This window comes from Teleopsis dalmanni, chromosome 1 (assembly GCF_002237135.1).
Source record: "Teleopsis dalmanni isolate 2A chromosome 1, ASM223713v2, whole genome shotgun sequence".
NCBI lineage: Eukaryota > Metazoa > Arthropoda > Insecta > Diptera > Diopsidae > Teleopsis > Teleopsis dalmanni.
Window position 1 is genome coordinate 68264109 of NC_051846.1, and position 18345 is coordinate 68282453.

General features: G+C 26.7%; 2 protein-coding genes across 2 annotated transcripts; one reads left to right on the top strand and one right to left on the bottom strand.

Moving 5' to 3' along the window:
• Positions 1-2276: 2276 nt before the first annotated feature.
• LOC119672971 lies at positions 2277-7159 on the top strand. Its single transcript, XM_038084160.1, has 8 exons — positions 2277-2319; positions 2382-3148; positions 5220-5535; positions 5781-5917; positions 5997-6146; positions 6220-6377; positions 6447-6646; positions 6710-7159. The coding sequence occupies exons 2-8, from the start codon at positions 2399-2401 to the stop codon at positions 7078-7080; spliced, it is 2082 nt and encodes a 693-aa protein (XP_037940088.1). The 5' UTR covers positions 2277-2319; positions 2382-2398; the 3' UTR covers positions 7081-7159.
• A 7506-nt stretch (positions 7160-14665) lies between these two features.
• On the bottom strand, positions 14666-18339 carry LOC119668465 (antigen EM13-like). The gene is made up of 5 exons (XM_038077973.1): positions 18276-18339; positions 18084-18194; positions 17827-17999; positions 17508-17665; positions 14666-15122 (listed from the first exon to the last, which is right to left on the bottom strand). The coding sequence occupies exons 1-5, from the start codon at positions 18300-18302 to the stop codon at positions 15010-15012; spliced, it is 582 nt and encodes a 193-aa protein (XP_037933901.1). The 5' UTR covers positions 18303-18339; the 3' UTR covers positions 14666-15009.
• Between the last annotated feature and the right edge of the window lie 6 nt (positions 18340-18345).

Sequence of the window (18345 nt, forward strand, 5' to 3'; positions counted from 1 at the left end):
AATTGTAGTAGCTCAATCGTGGTTGCAATACAGTGGATTGGAGCTTGCTAAGAATAAAACAGAGAAGCTGTTAATCAGCAGTAACAAAAATATTGAAAAGCTATCAATTAAAGTGGGTGGTGTAGACATACCATCTTGCCACCAACTTACATATTTCGGTGTTAGCCTAAGTAGTAAGCTGAGATTCAAAACACACATAGGCTGAGTGGTCACAGGCTGTCAAAGTTATGCATCTGGCGTGCTTAGCGTACAGTAACGGACGACGCTGCGGGAGTTTAGTGGTTGGACGTATATCAATAGACCTTAAGGCGCTCACATTCTTATCTAGAAATAAGAGACAAAATTCTTAATAAATAGCAACATTGGTGGGATCATTCCAAAAAATTATGATGAACGCACTCGCTACTTCCGAACATAAAAGTTTGGGTTAATCGAGGTACTGGAGACTTGAAATTTCAATTAACAGTTGACAGTTTCTTACGGGGCATGGATGCTTCCGTGAACACTTATGGTATATCGGTTTAGGCTTGCAAGTAATCCATACTGCCAGTTTTGTCCAGATAAAATTGAGAGTCCCGCCCATATAATTAGAGACTATATAAAATTCGTAGATACCGAATAACATCTAGAGACACTAATCGGGTAAGCCAACGCTTCTTCTATAGTAAAGCAGATGTTGACAAGCACAGAAAACTGGAGTCTTTACAAGTGCATAATCTCTAGAACAATAAACATTGTTAAAACGGACAAAATACATATCACGCAATCAGAGTGAAAGCATGCTAAATAACCTGCCCTGTGAAAGACTACCTTAACTGGTCGTACAGTAGGGAGCTCCAGGATTTTAAGCTAATAATATAGGAACTTTTTAGGCATATATGACTGAAAGAGTTGGGCATGAATCGGGCATACAAATCGTACGGACCATTTATATTTTTAGAAGATTTTTCCTGGATTTGAACCAAAATAAAAACATTGTTTTGACCAACGTGACGAGGCTCAGTACGCCTCTCTCTCTTTACCACATTTTCATCACGACTAATCCAAGACTGAATTAATTTAGATGCAATTACAATTTGTTCTCATGACTCCAATATAGTAATTTTAAATCAGCTGATATAAAAATAGAGCAATTACATTGCGTTTCTTTGTCTGCATAGTATTTTGTGATCGGATTAAGCATGTGTTGTTTGTGTTTTTATATTGTTTTGCATTGCATGTACTCTATGATAAATAAGCACCACACCAACTCGAAAGTTTATTACCATCCACAAAAGACCCAATCGACTCCTTAGAAAAATGCGGGGTATACAAGATCAACTGCGGCTCCTGCAACAAAGTGTACATCGGACAAACAAAAAGACCCTTATCGGTAAGGCTCGAAGAACACCTAAAAGAAGCGAGGGAAGCACTGAAAAAAATAAACCCTCACATAAAATCAAATGTCGCCAGACATATAATAACGGAAAAACACCACATCAACAAAGAGAATGCCCAAATAATTAAAAACGTAAGGGATACCTGGAAATTAGAAACGGCAGAGAGCATCGAAATACACAAACATCAGGCAACATCGTTACTCAACGGCGATAAGGGAAACGTATCATCATGGCTTTTCAAATACATCCCAAAAAACAAATCCAACCAGTTGACCGAACTACCTGCGCATGATTAAGCCTGAACAACAAAAACTAACCCATCCCACCATTTTTTACCTAACACCCTCAAGGACAAAAACAACAATAACCCTACCAATTAGATTTAAATTATAAGACCTGTAATAAGTATAAATAGCTTGTAAGTTGCATAGATGTTTTTAATATTAGGAATCCTCCTGATGAAGGCAAAAGCGAATTTGCCGAAATACGTATAGAATTATACTAAAAAATAACGCACGAAATAAAAGTTAACATTCTTAAAAAACAAAACAGATTTTAATAAAAAAAAATAAGCACTATTTCCAATTTACGGTAACTTATAGAGCCGTAATTCAGGCTAAAGTCTAGTGATTATTATTCGTCGTTTGTGTAAAACATGTAATAATTTTATATATTAATTGCCTCAAATGCTTAAATACCGTAACTACTTTAATATTCACATTTAATATATATTTAATGTATTTTAAATTATTTTAATTAAATTAATAATTGAATTTTAATTATTTTTCTATCGTTTTACATATACATTTTATAATTCGTTACTTTAATATGAAAAAATCATGAAAGTAACCATTAAAATTTTGCATCACTAATATTTTTTGACATTTTATGTGCGTTTCTTTCGTAAATATATTATTAAGAATTTGAACATAAAAAGCAAGTAAATAACAAATTAATTTTAATTAATAACAATAATTAATATTAATTTTTAATAATTAATAGCAATATATTTAAAAAACATGGATGAAGATAATATTGTGTACACTCGCACAATTGTTCCCTCGACGATGCGCAGTCCATTTTGGAAATATTTTGGTTTCCCTTCGGATAATTCAAATAATATTCTAACACGAAAAAAAATAATTTGCACACTCTGCAACGCAGCGATTGCATATAATAAAAATACTTCAAATCTGCGTACTCATCTCATTGCAAAGCATCCCGAGAAATTGCAACAGGAACTCCAGATTCGCATCAGAGCAAAAAAAACGGATATGCAACTAGATAAAGAACATCTTGATGAAAATGGGAGACATTCATTTTTGGGCAATGACAGTGAAACGCATGTGGTTGTAGCTTGCGAAGACGACAGTTCTATTGATGAAAGTGCCGGAGTTGACTATATTTTGGAAGATGAGACAATCTTGAATAACCAACTTAGCACACCCAGTGTTGAAGCTAATGATATTATTTATATGGACACTAATGAGAAAAAGTGTTTGCAATTTTCTAACATGGACAATGTACATTTGCACGAGTTTCATGTTAGTGTTCTAAATGAAAACGACAGTGTAAACACTGGCAAAATGGAAATTGTGGAACCTTTCATACTGACTGAAGTCAAATCATTAGCTTCTAAAAATGATGATACTAGTGGCCTGGACAGAATTGTGAATATGTTAGTTACTGATCTATTACCCATTGATGTGATTAGAGGGCAGGGTATAAAGCAATTAATCGCTGATATAGAAGATATCGACAATAATTTGGTGAGTAGAAAATTTATAATATAATATATATAAATATATAAATATATATATATATAAATAATATTTCTGCCAGAGTCCTAATACTACTACTATATATAAAGTCTGTTCCACGAGCTACTCGTAGTAACTTTGAGTAAAACTATATATAACAAATACTTTCCACCAGCAAATTTTCAAGTAAATGAGAGCATCTAAGAGAGCGTAATATCCCTATTGAAATTTGAAAATGCTACACAAACTTTACTCTTACAATTTATTTCAAGTAAAATTTGTGTAAATCAGCTGTTTTGGTTTGAATTTAAATTTTTGTATTGTTTATTTTTGCGGCATTTGTGTTCTCTCCAAACTTTACACAAAGCTTTCCATGAAAAGTTCCATGAAAAGTTGTGTAAAGAGCGTAATTTGGCACTTTATTTGTGTTACGCTCTCAATTTTTACTTTACTTATGTCTTACTTGAGTAGCCCCTGGAACATATCTATAATAGATAATTTCCCAAAAACACGGTATGGGGCATACGCAGAGTGATGTTTTGAGAAAAATTAAAGTAACGGTTTTTCACAAATAACGGGAAGACGGTACACTAGTAAAAATAAATCATTGATTTTCAAATTTTGCCGAAAATTTTACTATAGAAAATGTAGGTCTCGTCTTTGGAAATTTTTGGCTGTAAACTAGTGTTTTTTATCATATAACACTATATATAAAATTATATATATATATATAAAATATAACACTATAATTCATTGTCCCTAATTTTGTCATACTAAATTTAAGAATTTATACTAATATCTTAGGACTCATAAATCAAATTAAAAACACTTTTGCTTATACACTAACTATTTTGAAGTTCAATATAAGAAGCTTTCACTCTCTCTCTCTCTCTCTCTCTCTCTCTCTCTCTCTCTCTTCAGAGAAATGGTTTTCAATTTGTTTAGAATCTCGATCAGTATAATCAAAAAATATATTATTGAAACCTATATATGCATTTATTTAGTAGTATCCAAATTCTGCACTTTAGTTCATTTAACGAATTAGTTCTTCACTAGTTGGTTTTCATATCACAAAGTAATACTGGATTCACACTAGAGTTTTGTTTGTAGTTTTAGCTGTCAAAAATTTTCATTTTGCATTGAAAACAACAATAATTGACAGCTAAAATTATAAACAAAACTTTCGTGTGAATCTATTATAATTCGAAATTTAAGTTCAATAGTTCAATAGATGTTTAACAGTTTATTTAATTCTATAACATATATCGTTAAAACTTGTATGATATGTTATATAAAGAAGGAACAGACAACATATTTTATTAATATATTTTAATATGTAATATATTTTAATATGTAATATATTTTACCCTTTTCATTTATAACAATATATAAAATATACAAATCTACAACAGTATTATAAAGTAATCAAAACATATTGGCAAGATTTTTTATGCCTCTATAATGCTTCTAAAGTTGTTTTCATAAACCGATGATGCCTCCTACTTTTGTCGTTATTGGAATGAGAGAGCGATACTTCATTGCTTAAATAGGTTGTTGTTGTTGTTGTAATCCTCTGGGACATACTTCTGAAGTCCTTTTGTGAGGTGTGACTCTGGATGCTGTTATACAAGAGTACTTTATACTCTAGGCACATCGAAGATCTGTTATTAATGATCCGGTGCAACTTAGAGGCTTGGAGTTTCATCTGAATTTTTTTGGCTTCAGTATGCTTGCGCCAAGTTAGTCATCTGTCAAGGTGAATACCTAAGTACGTTGTGATATGGGAATGTTATTTAGTAAAATTGTTGGAGATGTACTCCGATTTAAAGTAAGACTGACGTGTTTATATTCTAGTTCATTAATTTTAATTCGACATTTTTACAACCTTTTTTCAACCCAAAATAAGTCAGATTAAAGTTGGTTTGAAATTGAATAGGTTCAGTTTCTGAAACTTAATTGTAATTAATATTATTGAACCCATCATAGATATATACAGAGAATTTAAATGATATAATAGTAATATACAAAAACAGAAATATAATTAACATATTCAATAATATTTTTATATTTTCTATTTCAGATTATGAACAGATTGTGTGAAAGTTATGACAAAATGTTCGCAGTCATTTCTAGTCACATTCAAAAAATATCTCAAAAAACTACATACTCACTTAGCTTCGAATATATGGAAAATGTGGAGAAACTAAATATATTAAGTATATATTTTAACTACTACAACAAGGATTCCAGTGAACTATCTAATATATTATATTATTGTGTTGAAGCTTCCAATTTTGCCTCAATTCATTTATTTAATGATTTAGAATTAAATAATTGTGCAGCTATTATTACTAATTCTTGGACATCGGATGTCACTAGTTTTGTGGCAAAATATGGTAACTACTATTATATATCATTACTTCTATGAGATATGTTAAGCTTATAGGATTATGTGTAAAATATTTTGAGTTAATTACATTTTCAATTTATGCATAAATAATATATTTTCTAAATTTTCTAGTTAAATTAACGAGATCGTTAAAAAACTTATTTAAGTTATGTTAAGCTTAAGTTATTTTCTATTAAATTATTCATTTTAAGGTATTTAAATTTTAAATAAATAATTATCATATAATTTCAGATATACCAGCTTTCAAATGTCTTTATGCGGAGTTAACGGAATGTTTAACCAAGATTTTTAATATATCAATCATATCATCAGCCTTTAGTAATTTATATAAAGTGATACAAAAACATTATTTGAAAGATGATTTGAAGGTATGATTACAATAATTTGTTTATATACATATATATATTTTGTTATTGACATGTTAATATCAAAAATATATTTTATTAGAATATTCCGGAACTCTTTTATCCTTGTCCTTGGTCGAAGTTGAATTTTTTGTTATATTTTTTTGAAGAGATTGATTTATGCAATGCACCTTATGAGACTGAGTTACTGAATGAAATGAGTACTTTCGCAGAATTTCTAAAACCACTTAAGGTATAGTAAAAATAAACTATAGTTTTTGTAAATATATTTTTAAATAATTTTTATTAATTTTAACTATTTTTAGTTAATATTAAATGCTTTAGTTGAAGAGCCATTTCCCTTTTGTACAATGATGCGTCCATTTATAATGAAATTATTTAAAGATCACTTTCTAACTTATAATATAAAAAATCAATACCTAATAGAAGCACATAATATTCTTAGTACTGATGTATCTAAAAGGTATGTTGTACAAAATATATAATTAATAATATAATTTAATTTTACTATTTATTATTTTATGCTTAAAAGAATTTTAGACAATAAATTTTTAAGTGAAGCAATGTTTCTTGATGGGCGCTTCCAGCAGGATTTTATCAATTCAGGAATAAATGATAGAGGGGTTGTAAAAGAAAGGATTTTCAATCGTTTTAAGTCATTTATTGAAAGTACAAATGACAATGTACCTGATACATCCACAGTCGATGTTGAGTGTAATAAACGCAAAAGTGGTAATATTATTCATTGTGCATTTATAAAAACATTAATTTATTGACTTGATTTTCTTTTTTCAGGTTTAAAATCCTTTTTTCATTCAACATTTAATGGTACTAATTCAACCGGCAGCTTGAACAATAGGTCCATAATGAGAAAATCTAGTATAGAAATTGAATTCGATAAGTATAGATGTGAGCCGGTTTTAGACTTAGGCTGTTGTCCTTTAAATTGGTGGCAAGAGAATTGCTTAAGTTATAAAAAGTTAAGCTATATTGCACAGTATTATTTAAGCGTACCATGTTGTGCCAGTCGCATATATCATTATGATGATAACGAACGTTGGCTGTGGCAGAATAAACGATATATGCTACGAAATTATAATCGCGCCGAACAATGTTTATGGTATTTATATTACAATAAAGCAGATTATGATAAATTAAGTAAATAATGTTAAAGAATTAAATGTATTTTAAATGTTTTATAAATGTTAGTGTTAACGAAGATTTTATAAATATATTAACAGTTTTCCTTGTAAAAAAAAATTACATTTTGTTACTGATATAAGCATGACATCAACTTTATCATTTTATATAACTGGGCTTCGAACCGGAACCGAACCGAAAAAAACCGATGCTTTTGCAGGAACGACAACCAAAACCGAACCAATATATTTTTTTTCTTTTGAACCGAAACAAAAACCAGAAAGGAAAAAATTCCGGTTTGAAGCACTGTTATATACTACTGTGATTAAATAATAAGGTTTAGTTTTTAATTTCGGGCTTATCGATTTAGGTTGGTTGTATTGACATTGGCATCTAAGTGAAATCTCATGCCAATGTCTACATTTATGCAATAGTTACGCAAGTATTTCTTGAACAATAAAAAAGTTAATGTTGCAATGTATGATTTTGTTTAGCAAGTAACGGTGAATACTCTCAAACAATACTTTCTGGCTAAATACTAAATACGCCGCAGTTACAAGTTACGTGATCCATTCGATCAGTCAAATTTTTGCCTATTTTTTGCAATAAATGTGGCCGTATGGTGTCAATGGTGGCATGAGCATTGGGTTCCAATGCTTTAAGTGTTACTGGTTTGTCGGTTGTAGGCATAAACCAATTACTTAACATAACCGCATAAAAAATAATCGAGAGGCGATAAATCGCACGAATGAGGTGGCCAATTAACAGATTAACTTTTGAAAATAAAGTGTTCGATTACCAAATATATCGATTGTTAACTGCGCTGTATGACAATATCTGTCGAACCAAATGTCATCAAGGTTTAACTAATTGATGCCACCAGCGTGTAAACCGCACCAGTAAACTAAACAATCAATTTTATTAGATGAAATGGTCATTCGTTCACGGTTTGATGCCTTATCTTCACTTCATATATAGCAATTTTCATTATTGACATAGCCATTTAATCAGAAATGAGCTTTATTACTAAACACAATTCTTAGACGATGGTGATTCGTCAAATAATCTGACAACAGCCTTAGCTTGGAAATTGAAATTGAGATGAATTTCTTACCGGCGAGCATTTTTTTGAGATCAGCGAATAGCCAGTAGTCGCTGGGGCCAGATCTGGACTATACGGCGGATGAGCAAAGTGCAATTCGTGCAATTTTGCCATCATTTTTATTGTCTTGTGACATGGTGCATTGTCTTGGTGAAACAAAATTTTTTTTTTCGCCACATGCGGTCGTTTTTTTACAATTTCTGCTTCCAAACACTGCTCTGAATCATCAACACGTTGCTGTTTTTGATTGACTTTGAGTAAAAGCGGCTCCCACTTTGAAAAGAGCTTTCTCGTGGTCAAATGTTCATGCATAATTGTAAACACACTACTTTCTGATATATTTACGGTCTCAGCTATCTCATGCAATTTCAATTGACGATCAGTTATAACCAATTTCTGGACTTTTTGATGTTTTCTGGAGTAACCACCTCAATTGAACGACCAGAATGTTCACCACCATCGGTGTATGTACTAGTGCTGTTCACATTATTCGAAGTTTTTAAAAATTCGAAGTTCTTCGAATATTCGAATATTCGCATTTCAACGAAGTCTTCGAAGTTGGAAAAAACTTCGAAGTTTTTGTGAATTTTTGTTCTCGAAGTCTTCGAAGTTTAAATGTAGTGAAAAACTTCGAAGACTTCGAAGACTTCGTAAGCAAAAGGTGAAGTGAGAGCGCACAATGCAAACAAACGTGCATCACACAAATTATTTGAGGGATGAAAGCGTTTGCTTTGTTTGTACGGTTTTATGTTTTTTGTTGTTATTCTATGCAGAAAATTAAAAACATGTTTTTTTGTTTTATTTTATTACATAAAATTTATTTTATTATTTTATTATTAAATATGTATTATAATATATATTATTTTTAAATATGTTATTATTAAATATTTTTTATATTAAATAAAAAATTCACATTTTAAATAACTTATATTTATTTTTTATATTTAAAAAATTATATTTATGAAAATTTTTAATATAATATAAAATACATGAAAATTTGATGGAATTTCTTTTATACAATTTTGCTTATACACTAATTTACATTTTATTTAGATACTTCCTTATAATATTATGTATTTCTTTTCCTAGAATAAGGGATTTAAAAATTTTCCATAAACAGTAAAATAACTGTAACTACAACAAAACATTCAAAATTTTATAATGCAAAAATAAATTTGCGCTTACCTGCGTGATCATCACAGCTCATACAGGTCAAATAATTAGGCATTAATGAGCGAAACTCATTTTTCCATAACTAATTTTCAAGGTTTTAATTTGTGATTTTCTTTTTAAAGGAAAATGAAAATTTTTATAAAATTCCATTACTAATAAAATCCATCAATATCAATATTTTCATATTATTACGTATATATTTTATATTATATTAAAAATTTTCTCAAATATGATTTTTTAAATATAAATAATAAATATAAGTTATTTAAAATGTAAATTTTTTATTTAATATAAATAATATTTAATAATAACATATTTAATAATAATATATATTATAATACATATTTTACTAATAAAATAAATTTTATGTAATAAAATAAAACAAAAAAACATGTTTTTAATTTTCTGCATAGAACACCAAAAAAAAAAATACAAAAACGTACAAACGAAGCAAATGCTTTCATCCCTCAAATAATTTGTGTGATGCACGTTTGTTTGCATTTTGCGCTCTCACTTCACCTTTTGCTTCCGAAGTCTTCGAAGTTTTTCACTACATTTAAACTTCGAAGACTTCGAGAACAAAAACTCACAAAAACTTCGAAGTTTTTTTCAACTTCGAAGACTTCGTTTACTATTCGAATATTCGAATTTCTTCGAATACTTCGTAAATTCGAATATGAACAGCACTAGTATGTACGACCACGTTTAAATTCAGCAAACCAATAACAAATGTTTTTTTTCGATGGAGCAGAGTCCGGATAACACTTTTGAAGCCATTGCTAAACTTGTACAGTATTTTTTTTATCAAGAAGCAATGATAAATTAACACACGAAATTGTTTTGAATCCATTGTTTTCTAACCAATCGAAATGTCATGAAATTTTACACATAGTATTTTGAATGTTGGTACTTCATAAACGTCATATGGATTTGACAATGGCAGCGCCATCTGTGTATCAATCACACGACTTATTGAGTAATGTGTTGCTTTGTGTTATACCACATTTACCAAAACTGTTAGTATTGCTTTAATTTTTTTCTATTTACATGGATTTAATTTCTTAATATATTATTAACCCAGTTAAAGCACTTATTTAAAAATATCCAAAAATAAAAAAATACAAAAATAATTTTTGCTTATTGATTTAAAATTAAAAATTACTTTATTTTCATTCTTTTTCACACAGTATAAAGTGGAAAATGTTCAATATCATATAATAAACTTTGTATATTATGCATTGTATAAAAACAAAACAACTGAGCGAAAAGAAATTGTAGTAAGCGATTTTTTATAAAACAATATATATAAATTATATAAATTATATAAATTAAATAAATAAATACTACATTGTTTTGTAAACAAGCAATGCCTACAAAATTTTTTACATTATTCCTTTTTTATATTTAAATCTTTATAGAAAAAAAAACGTAAATATCGCTTCTTTTAATGTATAACAATTGGTGATTTTTTGTTTCTTAACTCATTTAACAGGCTACTTATAACATTTCTCATTTAAAATAATTTTTTTTTCATTTCAAAAATGTATGATTATGCAGTTCTCAATATTATTACTTTCTCTAATTTATATTTTTATTAATTAACAATTAAAATTATTTTTGTATTGAGGGCATATTATTTATTTCATTTTATTTATGTATTCTTACTATTCCTTCCTTGTTCAGTTTACTTTAAACAAATATTCTTTTAAAACAAATTTTTGTTCACTAATATTGCTTTTATTTTAATTTAAACTTAATTAAACTTTGGAACACGAACAATATCGCATCGCTTTTTTTATTGTATAAATTGTTTAAACAAAGTATTTTAAAATAGTTTAATATTCTTTAAGCCGCTTGTGCCCTTTTTTATTATTATAAATTAGATTTTTTGTTTCCCTAAAAATTTTGGTTTTCAGTTTAATTTTTTCTTTTTATATTATATATATATTTTATTTATGCAACAATTCTCTGCTTTCAACACTTTAGAGGCTCAGAAATTGTTTGTCAATAATTCGGTTTGGTTTTTGCTTCAGATTTTTATTCTATAAATACTTAAGAAAATAAAAATAATATTGTATTTTAAGCTATTTTTTTAAAATTATAGCTTTTGCTTTTGTTACATTTGCTTTATTTTTTAGTTTATAAATTATTGTTGAAATTAAATGCTGCAGCTTATAGTGGTTGGTGTTGTTCTTGATGTTCTCACATTTATATTTTTTTGCAAGTTTCGACCATATTTTCTTACGTACTCATTGGTTCCACATAGTTAGCTGGATATAAACCGACACGACCATTCATACGCCCTTTGCACCAACCTTGTTCATCTTCATCCTCGAGTTTTTCGAAAATATCACCTAAAATGGAAAAAAAATTATATATTTTATGGTATTTTATTTTATATATTATAATGCAGCAAAATAAAATATATAAAAATATAATATAAATATAAATATAAATATAAATGTAAATATAAATATAAATATAAATATAAATATAAATATAAATATAAATATAAATATAAATATAAATATAAATATAAATAAAATATAAATATATAAATATAATATAAATATAATATAAATATAAATATAAATATAAATATAAATATAAATATAAATATAAATATAAATATAAATATAAATATAAATATAAATATAAAAATAAAAATAAATATAAATGTAAATATATATATAAATATAAATGAAACATAAATATAAATATAAACATATATATAAACATATATATAAACATATATATAAACATATATATAAACATATATATAAACATATATATAAACATATATATAAACATATACATAAACATAAATATAAATATAGTCAAAGTTTCATCACTCGAAGTACCATTTTGTAAAGAATAGGTTTGACTTATGGAGACTTCGAGTTAAACAATTTTATTGTAACTGTATACCTCTCTCTAAACCCTCTTGCACTTTATTTAGTTTGAGTTATAGAAAATTCGAGTTATAGAAGTTTTTGTTTTTTAAAAAGATTTCATTTGAATCAATATTTCGACTATATTCAACAGTTATCTTTAGGCTAGTAAAATGTTCTTATACATTAACATCAAAACATGAATAATAATATAGAGAGAATAAATATAAAATACATTGACAATAAAATATAAAATACATTTATAAAGAATTAATATATTTATCCTCTTCAAGATTTGTTGAAAGTTGTTGTATATCAGTATTATAATTGAGTCTGACGTTTATAGAATATAAAGATTTTCAGGAAAGAGCGTTTTCGTTAATTATTTTCTTGGTGTAACCCTTTACTTCATATTATTTTTATACTTTACGTTGTGTTTATGTCCAGCTATACGCGTCTTCAATTTGTGTTTTGTTGTACCAACCCTGAATATGACTATAATATATAGTCGAAATATTGGCTTAAATAAAATCTTTTTAAAAAACAAAAGAAATTTTTTTCTAAAGTATTTAAGTATTGACCAATTAGCCGGTTTAAAAAACAAAATTAGTATAAAGATAAATATAAATATATAATATATATATATAAAATATTATATAAATAGAATAAAATGTAGAATTTATCTTTTATAAATAGAGAAGAGAATAAAATATAATGAATAGAATAGAATAGAATAGAATAGAATAGAATAGAATAGAATAGAACAGAATAGAGTAGAATAGAATAGAATAGAATATAATAGAATAGAATAGAATAGAATAAAATAGAATAGAATAGAATATAAAAAATATTTAATAATAACATATTTAATAATAATATATATTATAATACATATTTACTAATAAAATAAATTTTATGTAATAAAATAAAACAAAAAAACATGTTTTTAATTTTCTGCATAGAACACCAAAAAAAAAAAACAAAAACGTACAAACGAAGCAAATGCTTTCATCCCTCAAATAATTTGTGTGATGCACGTTTGTTTGCATTTTGCGCTCTCACTTCACCTTTTGCTTCCGAAGTCTTCGAAGTTTTTCACTACATTTAAACTTCGAAGACTTCGAGAACAAAAACTCACAAAAACTTCGAAGTTTTTTTCAACTTCGAAGACTTCGTTTACTATTCGAATATTCGAATTTCTTCGAATACTTCGTAAATTCGAATATGAACAGCACTAGTATGTACGACCACGTTTAAATTCAGCAAACCAATAACAAATGTTTTTTTTCGATGGAGCAGAGTCCGGATAACACTTTTGAAGCCATTGCTAAACTTGTACAGTATTTTTTTTATCAAGAAGCAATGATAAATTAACACACGAAATTGTTTTGAATCCATTGTTTTCTAACCAATCGAAATGTCATGAAATTTTACACATAGTATTTTGAATGTTGGTACTTCATAAACGTCATATGGATTTGACAATGGCAGCGCCATCTGTGTATCAATCACACGACTTATTGAGTAATGTGTTGCTTTGTGTTATACCACATTTACCAAAACTGTTAGTATTGCTTTAATTTTTTTCTATTTACATGGATTTAATTTCTTAATATATTATTAACCCAGTTAAAGCACTTATTTAAAAATATCCAAAAATAAAAAAATACAAAAATAATTTTTGCTTATTGATTTAAAATTAAAAATTACTTTATTTTCATTCTTTTTCACACAGTATAAAGTGGAAAATGTTCAATATCATATAATAAACTTTGTATATTATGCATTGTATAAAAACAAAACAACTGAGCGAAAAGAAATTGTAGTAAGCGATTTTTTATAAAACAATATATATAAATTATATAAATTATATAAATTAAATAAATAAATACTACATTGTTTTGTAAACAAGCAATGCCTACAAAATTTTTTACATTATTCCTTTTTTATATTTAAATCTTTATAGAAAAAAAAACGTAAATATCGCTTCTTTTAATGTATAACAATTGGTGATTTTTTGTTTCTTAACTCATTTAACAGGCTACTTATAACATTTCTCATTTAAAATAATTTTTTTTTCATTTCAAAAATGTATGATTATGCAGTTCTCAATATTATTACTTTCTCTAATTTATATTTTTATTAATTAACAATTAAAATTATTTTTGTATTGAGGGCATATTATTTATTTCATTTTATTTATGTATTCTTACTATTCCTTCCTTGTTCAGTTTACTTTAAACAAATATTCTTTTAAAACAAATTTTTGTTCACTAATATTGCTTTTATTTTAATTTAAACTTAATTAAACTTTGGAACACGAACAATATCGCATCGCTTTTTTTATTGTATAAATTGTTTAAACAAAGTATTTTAAAATAGTTTAATATTCTTTAAGCCGCTTGTGCCCTTTTTTATTATTATAAATTAGATTTTTTGTTTCCCTAAAAATTTTGGTTTTCAGTTTAATTTTTTCTTTTTATATTATATATATATTTTATTTATGCAACAATTCTCTGCTTTCAACACTTTAGAGGCTCAGAAATTGTTTGTCAATAATTCGGTTTGGTTTTTGCTTCAGATTTTTATTCTATAAATACTTAAGAAAATAAAAATAATATTGTATTTTAAGCTATTTTTTTAAAATTATAGCTTTTGCTTTTGTTACATTTGCTTTATTTTTTAGTTTATAAATTATTGTTGAAATTAAATGCTGCAGCTTATAGTGGTTGGTGTTGTTCTTGATGTTCTCACATTTATATTTTTTTGCAAGTTTCGACCATATTTTCTTACGTACTCATTGGTTCCACATAGTTAGCTGGATATAAACCGACACGACCATTCATACGCCCTTTGCACCAACCTTGTTCATCTTCATCCTCGAGTTTTTCGAAAATATCACCTAAAATGGAAAAAAAATTATATATTTTATGGTATTTTATTTTATATATTATAATGCAGCAAAATAAAATATATAAAAATATAATATAAATATAAATATAAATATAAATGTAAATATAAATATAAATATAAATATAAATATAAATATAAATATAAATATAAATATAAATATAAATATAAATATAAATATAAATATAAATATAAAAATAAAAATAAATATAAATGTAAATATATATATAAATATAAATGAAACATAAATATAAATATAAACATATATATAAACATATATATAAACATATATATAAACATATATATAAACATATATATAAACATATATATAAACATATATATAAACATATACATAAACATAAATATAAATATAGTCAAAGTTTCATCACTCGAAGTACCATTTTGTAAAGAATAGGTTTGACTTATGGAGACTTCGAGTTAAACAATTTTATTGTAACTGTATACCTCTCTCTAAACCCTCTTGCACTTTATTTAGTTTGAGTTATAGAAAATTCGAGTTATAGAAGTTTTTGTTTTTTAAAAAGATTTCATTTGAATCAATATTTCGACTATATTCAACAGTTATCTTTAGGCTAGTAAAATGTTCTTATACATTAACATCAAAACATGAATAATAATATAGAGAGAATAAATATAAAATACATTGACAATAAAATATAAAATACATTTATAAAGAATTAATATATTTATCCTCTTCAAGATTTGTTGAAAGTTGTTGTATATCAGTATTATAATTGAGTCTGACGTTTATAGAATATAAAGATTTTCAGGAAAGAGCGTTTTCGTTAATTATTTTCTTGGTGTAACCCTTTACTTCATATTATTTTTATACTTTACGTTGTGTTTATGTCCAGCTATACGCGTCTTCAATTTGTGTTTTGTTGTACCAACCCTGAATATGACTATAATATATAGTCGAAATATTGGCTTAAATAAAATCTTTTTAAAAAACAAAAGAAATTTTTTTCTAAAGTATTTAAGTATTGACCAATTAGCCGGTTTAAAAAACAAAATTAGTATAAAGATAAATATAAATATATAATATATATATATAAAATATTATATAAATAGAATAAAATGTAGAATTTATCTTTTATAAATAGAGAAGAGAATAAAATATAATGAATAGAATAGAATAGAATAGAATAGAATAGAATAGAATAGAACAGAATAGAGTAGAATAGAATAGAATAGAATATAATAGAATAGAATAGAATAGAATAAAATAGAATAGAATTGAATAGAATAGAATAGAATATAAACAATATATTGGAGTTTTATTCAAATTTAACGGTAGTTCTGATCTTGTTGATGAGGATGGCCAAGTTAATAATAAATAAAAATAGAAAAAGTTTTTGAGAATATTTGATTTTAGACAACGTCTATGTTTCCAGTAATGATATGTTAATTAAACTTCTAGAAAAGACCTAAAAAAGGCATAGAAAATACCTTGTCAATCGTAAACTATATTGTGGCTTGGGAAGAGAGGCAACACTGAAAAACAATGCAATGTATTTTTATGTAAATAAATAGTCCATTATATATCAAAAAGTAGTGAGCATTTTTAATTCTTTTAATAAATATTTTTTTAATTTTTTAAGAACTGCGGCTTCGCCTTCTTGGTATTTATTTTTGAAAAATATTTTCTGAGTATCTTTCTGAGTTTGAGAAATAGAATAATGCCACGGCTTCTACGTGTGCAGAATAGGGTGGTTCCATTGATATTATGTTTTATCGCGAATTATAATGCAACTAATTTTTTATCATTTTGCTGATTCTTGTTTCGTGGCAATAATATACATAACTATCGTCCTATTTAATTTTTAAAATTAATATGTTTAAGTTTTTTCCATACTTTTATTTTTTATTTTGACGCACATGGTTGCAACCTGGATTTCATGTCATGTGCAATAACTTTTAGGCTTTTTTGAAAGCACATTTATCATTCAAAAACTCGCGATTGTTGTTATATTGTCGTTGTTAAATACTTTTTTTTAACATTTTCAATAATTTGTTGCATTTAATTTCTATTCCACACAAACTCTCGGATCCGGTGTTTTGCCACATAAAAAATGTCCAAACATATTAATTCACGTCTTCAACTGTCACGATCAACTGTCTGACAGTAAATACGTATGTCACTAGCTGTGTAACCAATACACAAAAAAAAATAATAGTCTAGATTAACAAGATTAATTACGTAGATTTTTAATATTATCGTTAATTTTTAACGATACGAAGTAGTAGGGTTTTTCATCGCAGCATATAATTATTTTATGTTTATATATATATGCTATATACACATTTATTTTTTCTCTTATAAATTATAAATATCAATTAATTAACTTTTCAATACCTTGTTTAAACGATAGTTCATCACTTTCAGCGCCTTCATAGTCATATAGAGCTTTTACAGGCACACCTGGTTCACCATTATCAACCAAAACATTATCAGTATCATCCCATTCCTCTTCCTCTTCAAATGGATTGGGATCGGCTTTGCCATTACCATTACTGTAAAGAATTTATCAACATTAGTTATTATTAATAAAAAGTGGGTGCGGAATGGATGAAGATTAAATATATATACGGAATACAAGCATATATGTATTTGCATATGAAGAATTTCACACTTCAATGGTTTATTGTTAAACGTTCTAACAATTTTCACTTACGTTACGCCTGAATTACGATTACTAGAAGCTGCCGCCGCCGTTGCATTTGCACCAGCGCTTTTGTTACTTCCAACGGTTGTTGTAACTGTGGATGATTCTTGTTGCTGTTGAACGGTTTTTCCACTAGATTTGTTCGATGTATTCTTCTTGAGACTATTTGTTGTTTGATACTCCTAAAGAGGTATGAAATTGAGACATAAATCATAGAAGTCGAATCCTATAAACTTAATAATAATATATAAATAGACTATATTTACATGCACATCCTCAGCTACAGGTCGTTGATTGATGAGCATTATTGGTGCTGCTGGAAGAGCTTCTTTTGATTTGCTACCTTTCGCTATATCTCGGAATTCTTCAGTATATTCCTAAATTTGAATGACAAAAGAGAAATGTTATTATTATATTAAAGCACAACTATATTTAGTGTTTAAAATAATTATATTTACAATAAATGCAGGCCAGTTCATTGCCATATTCACGCCATGATTATTTGACCACCATTTAAGATCTTTTTGT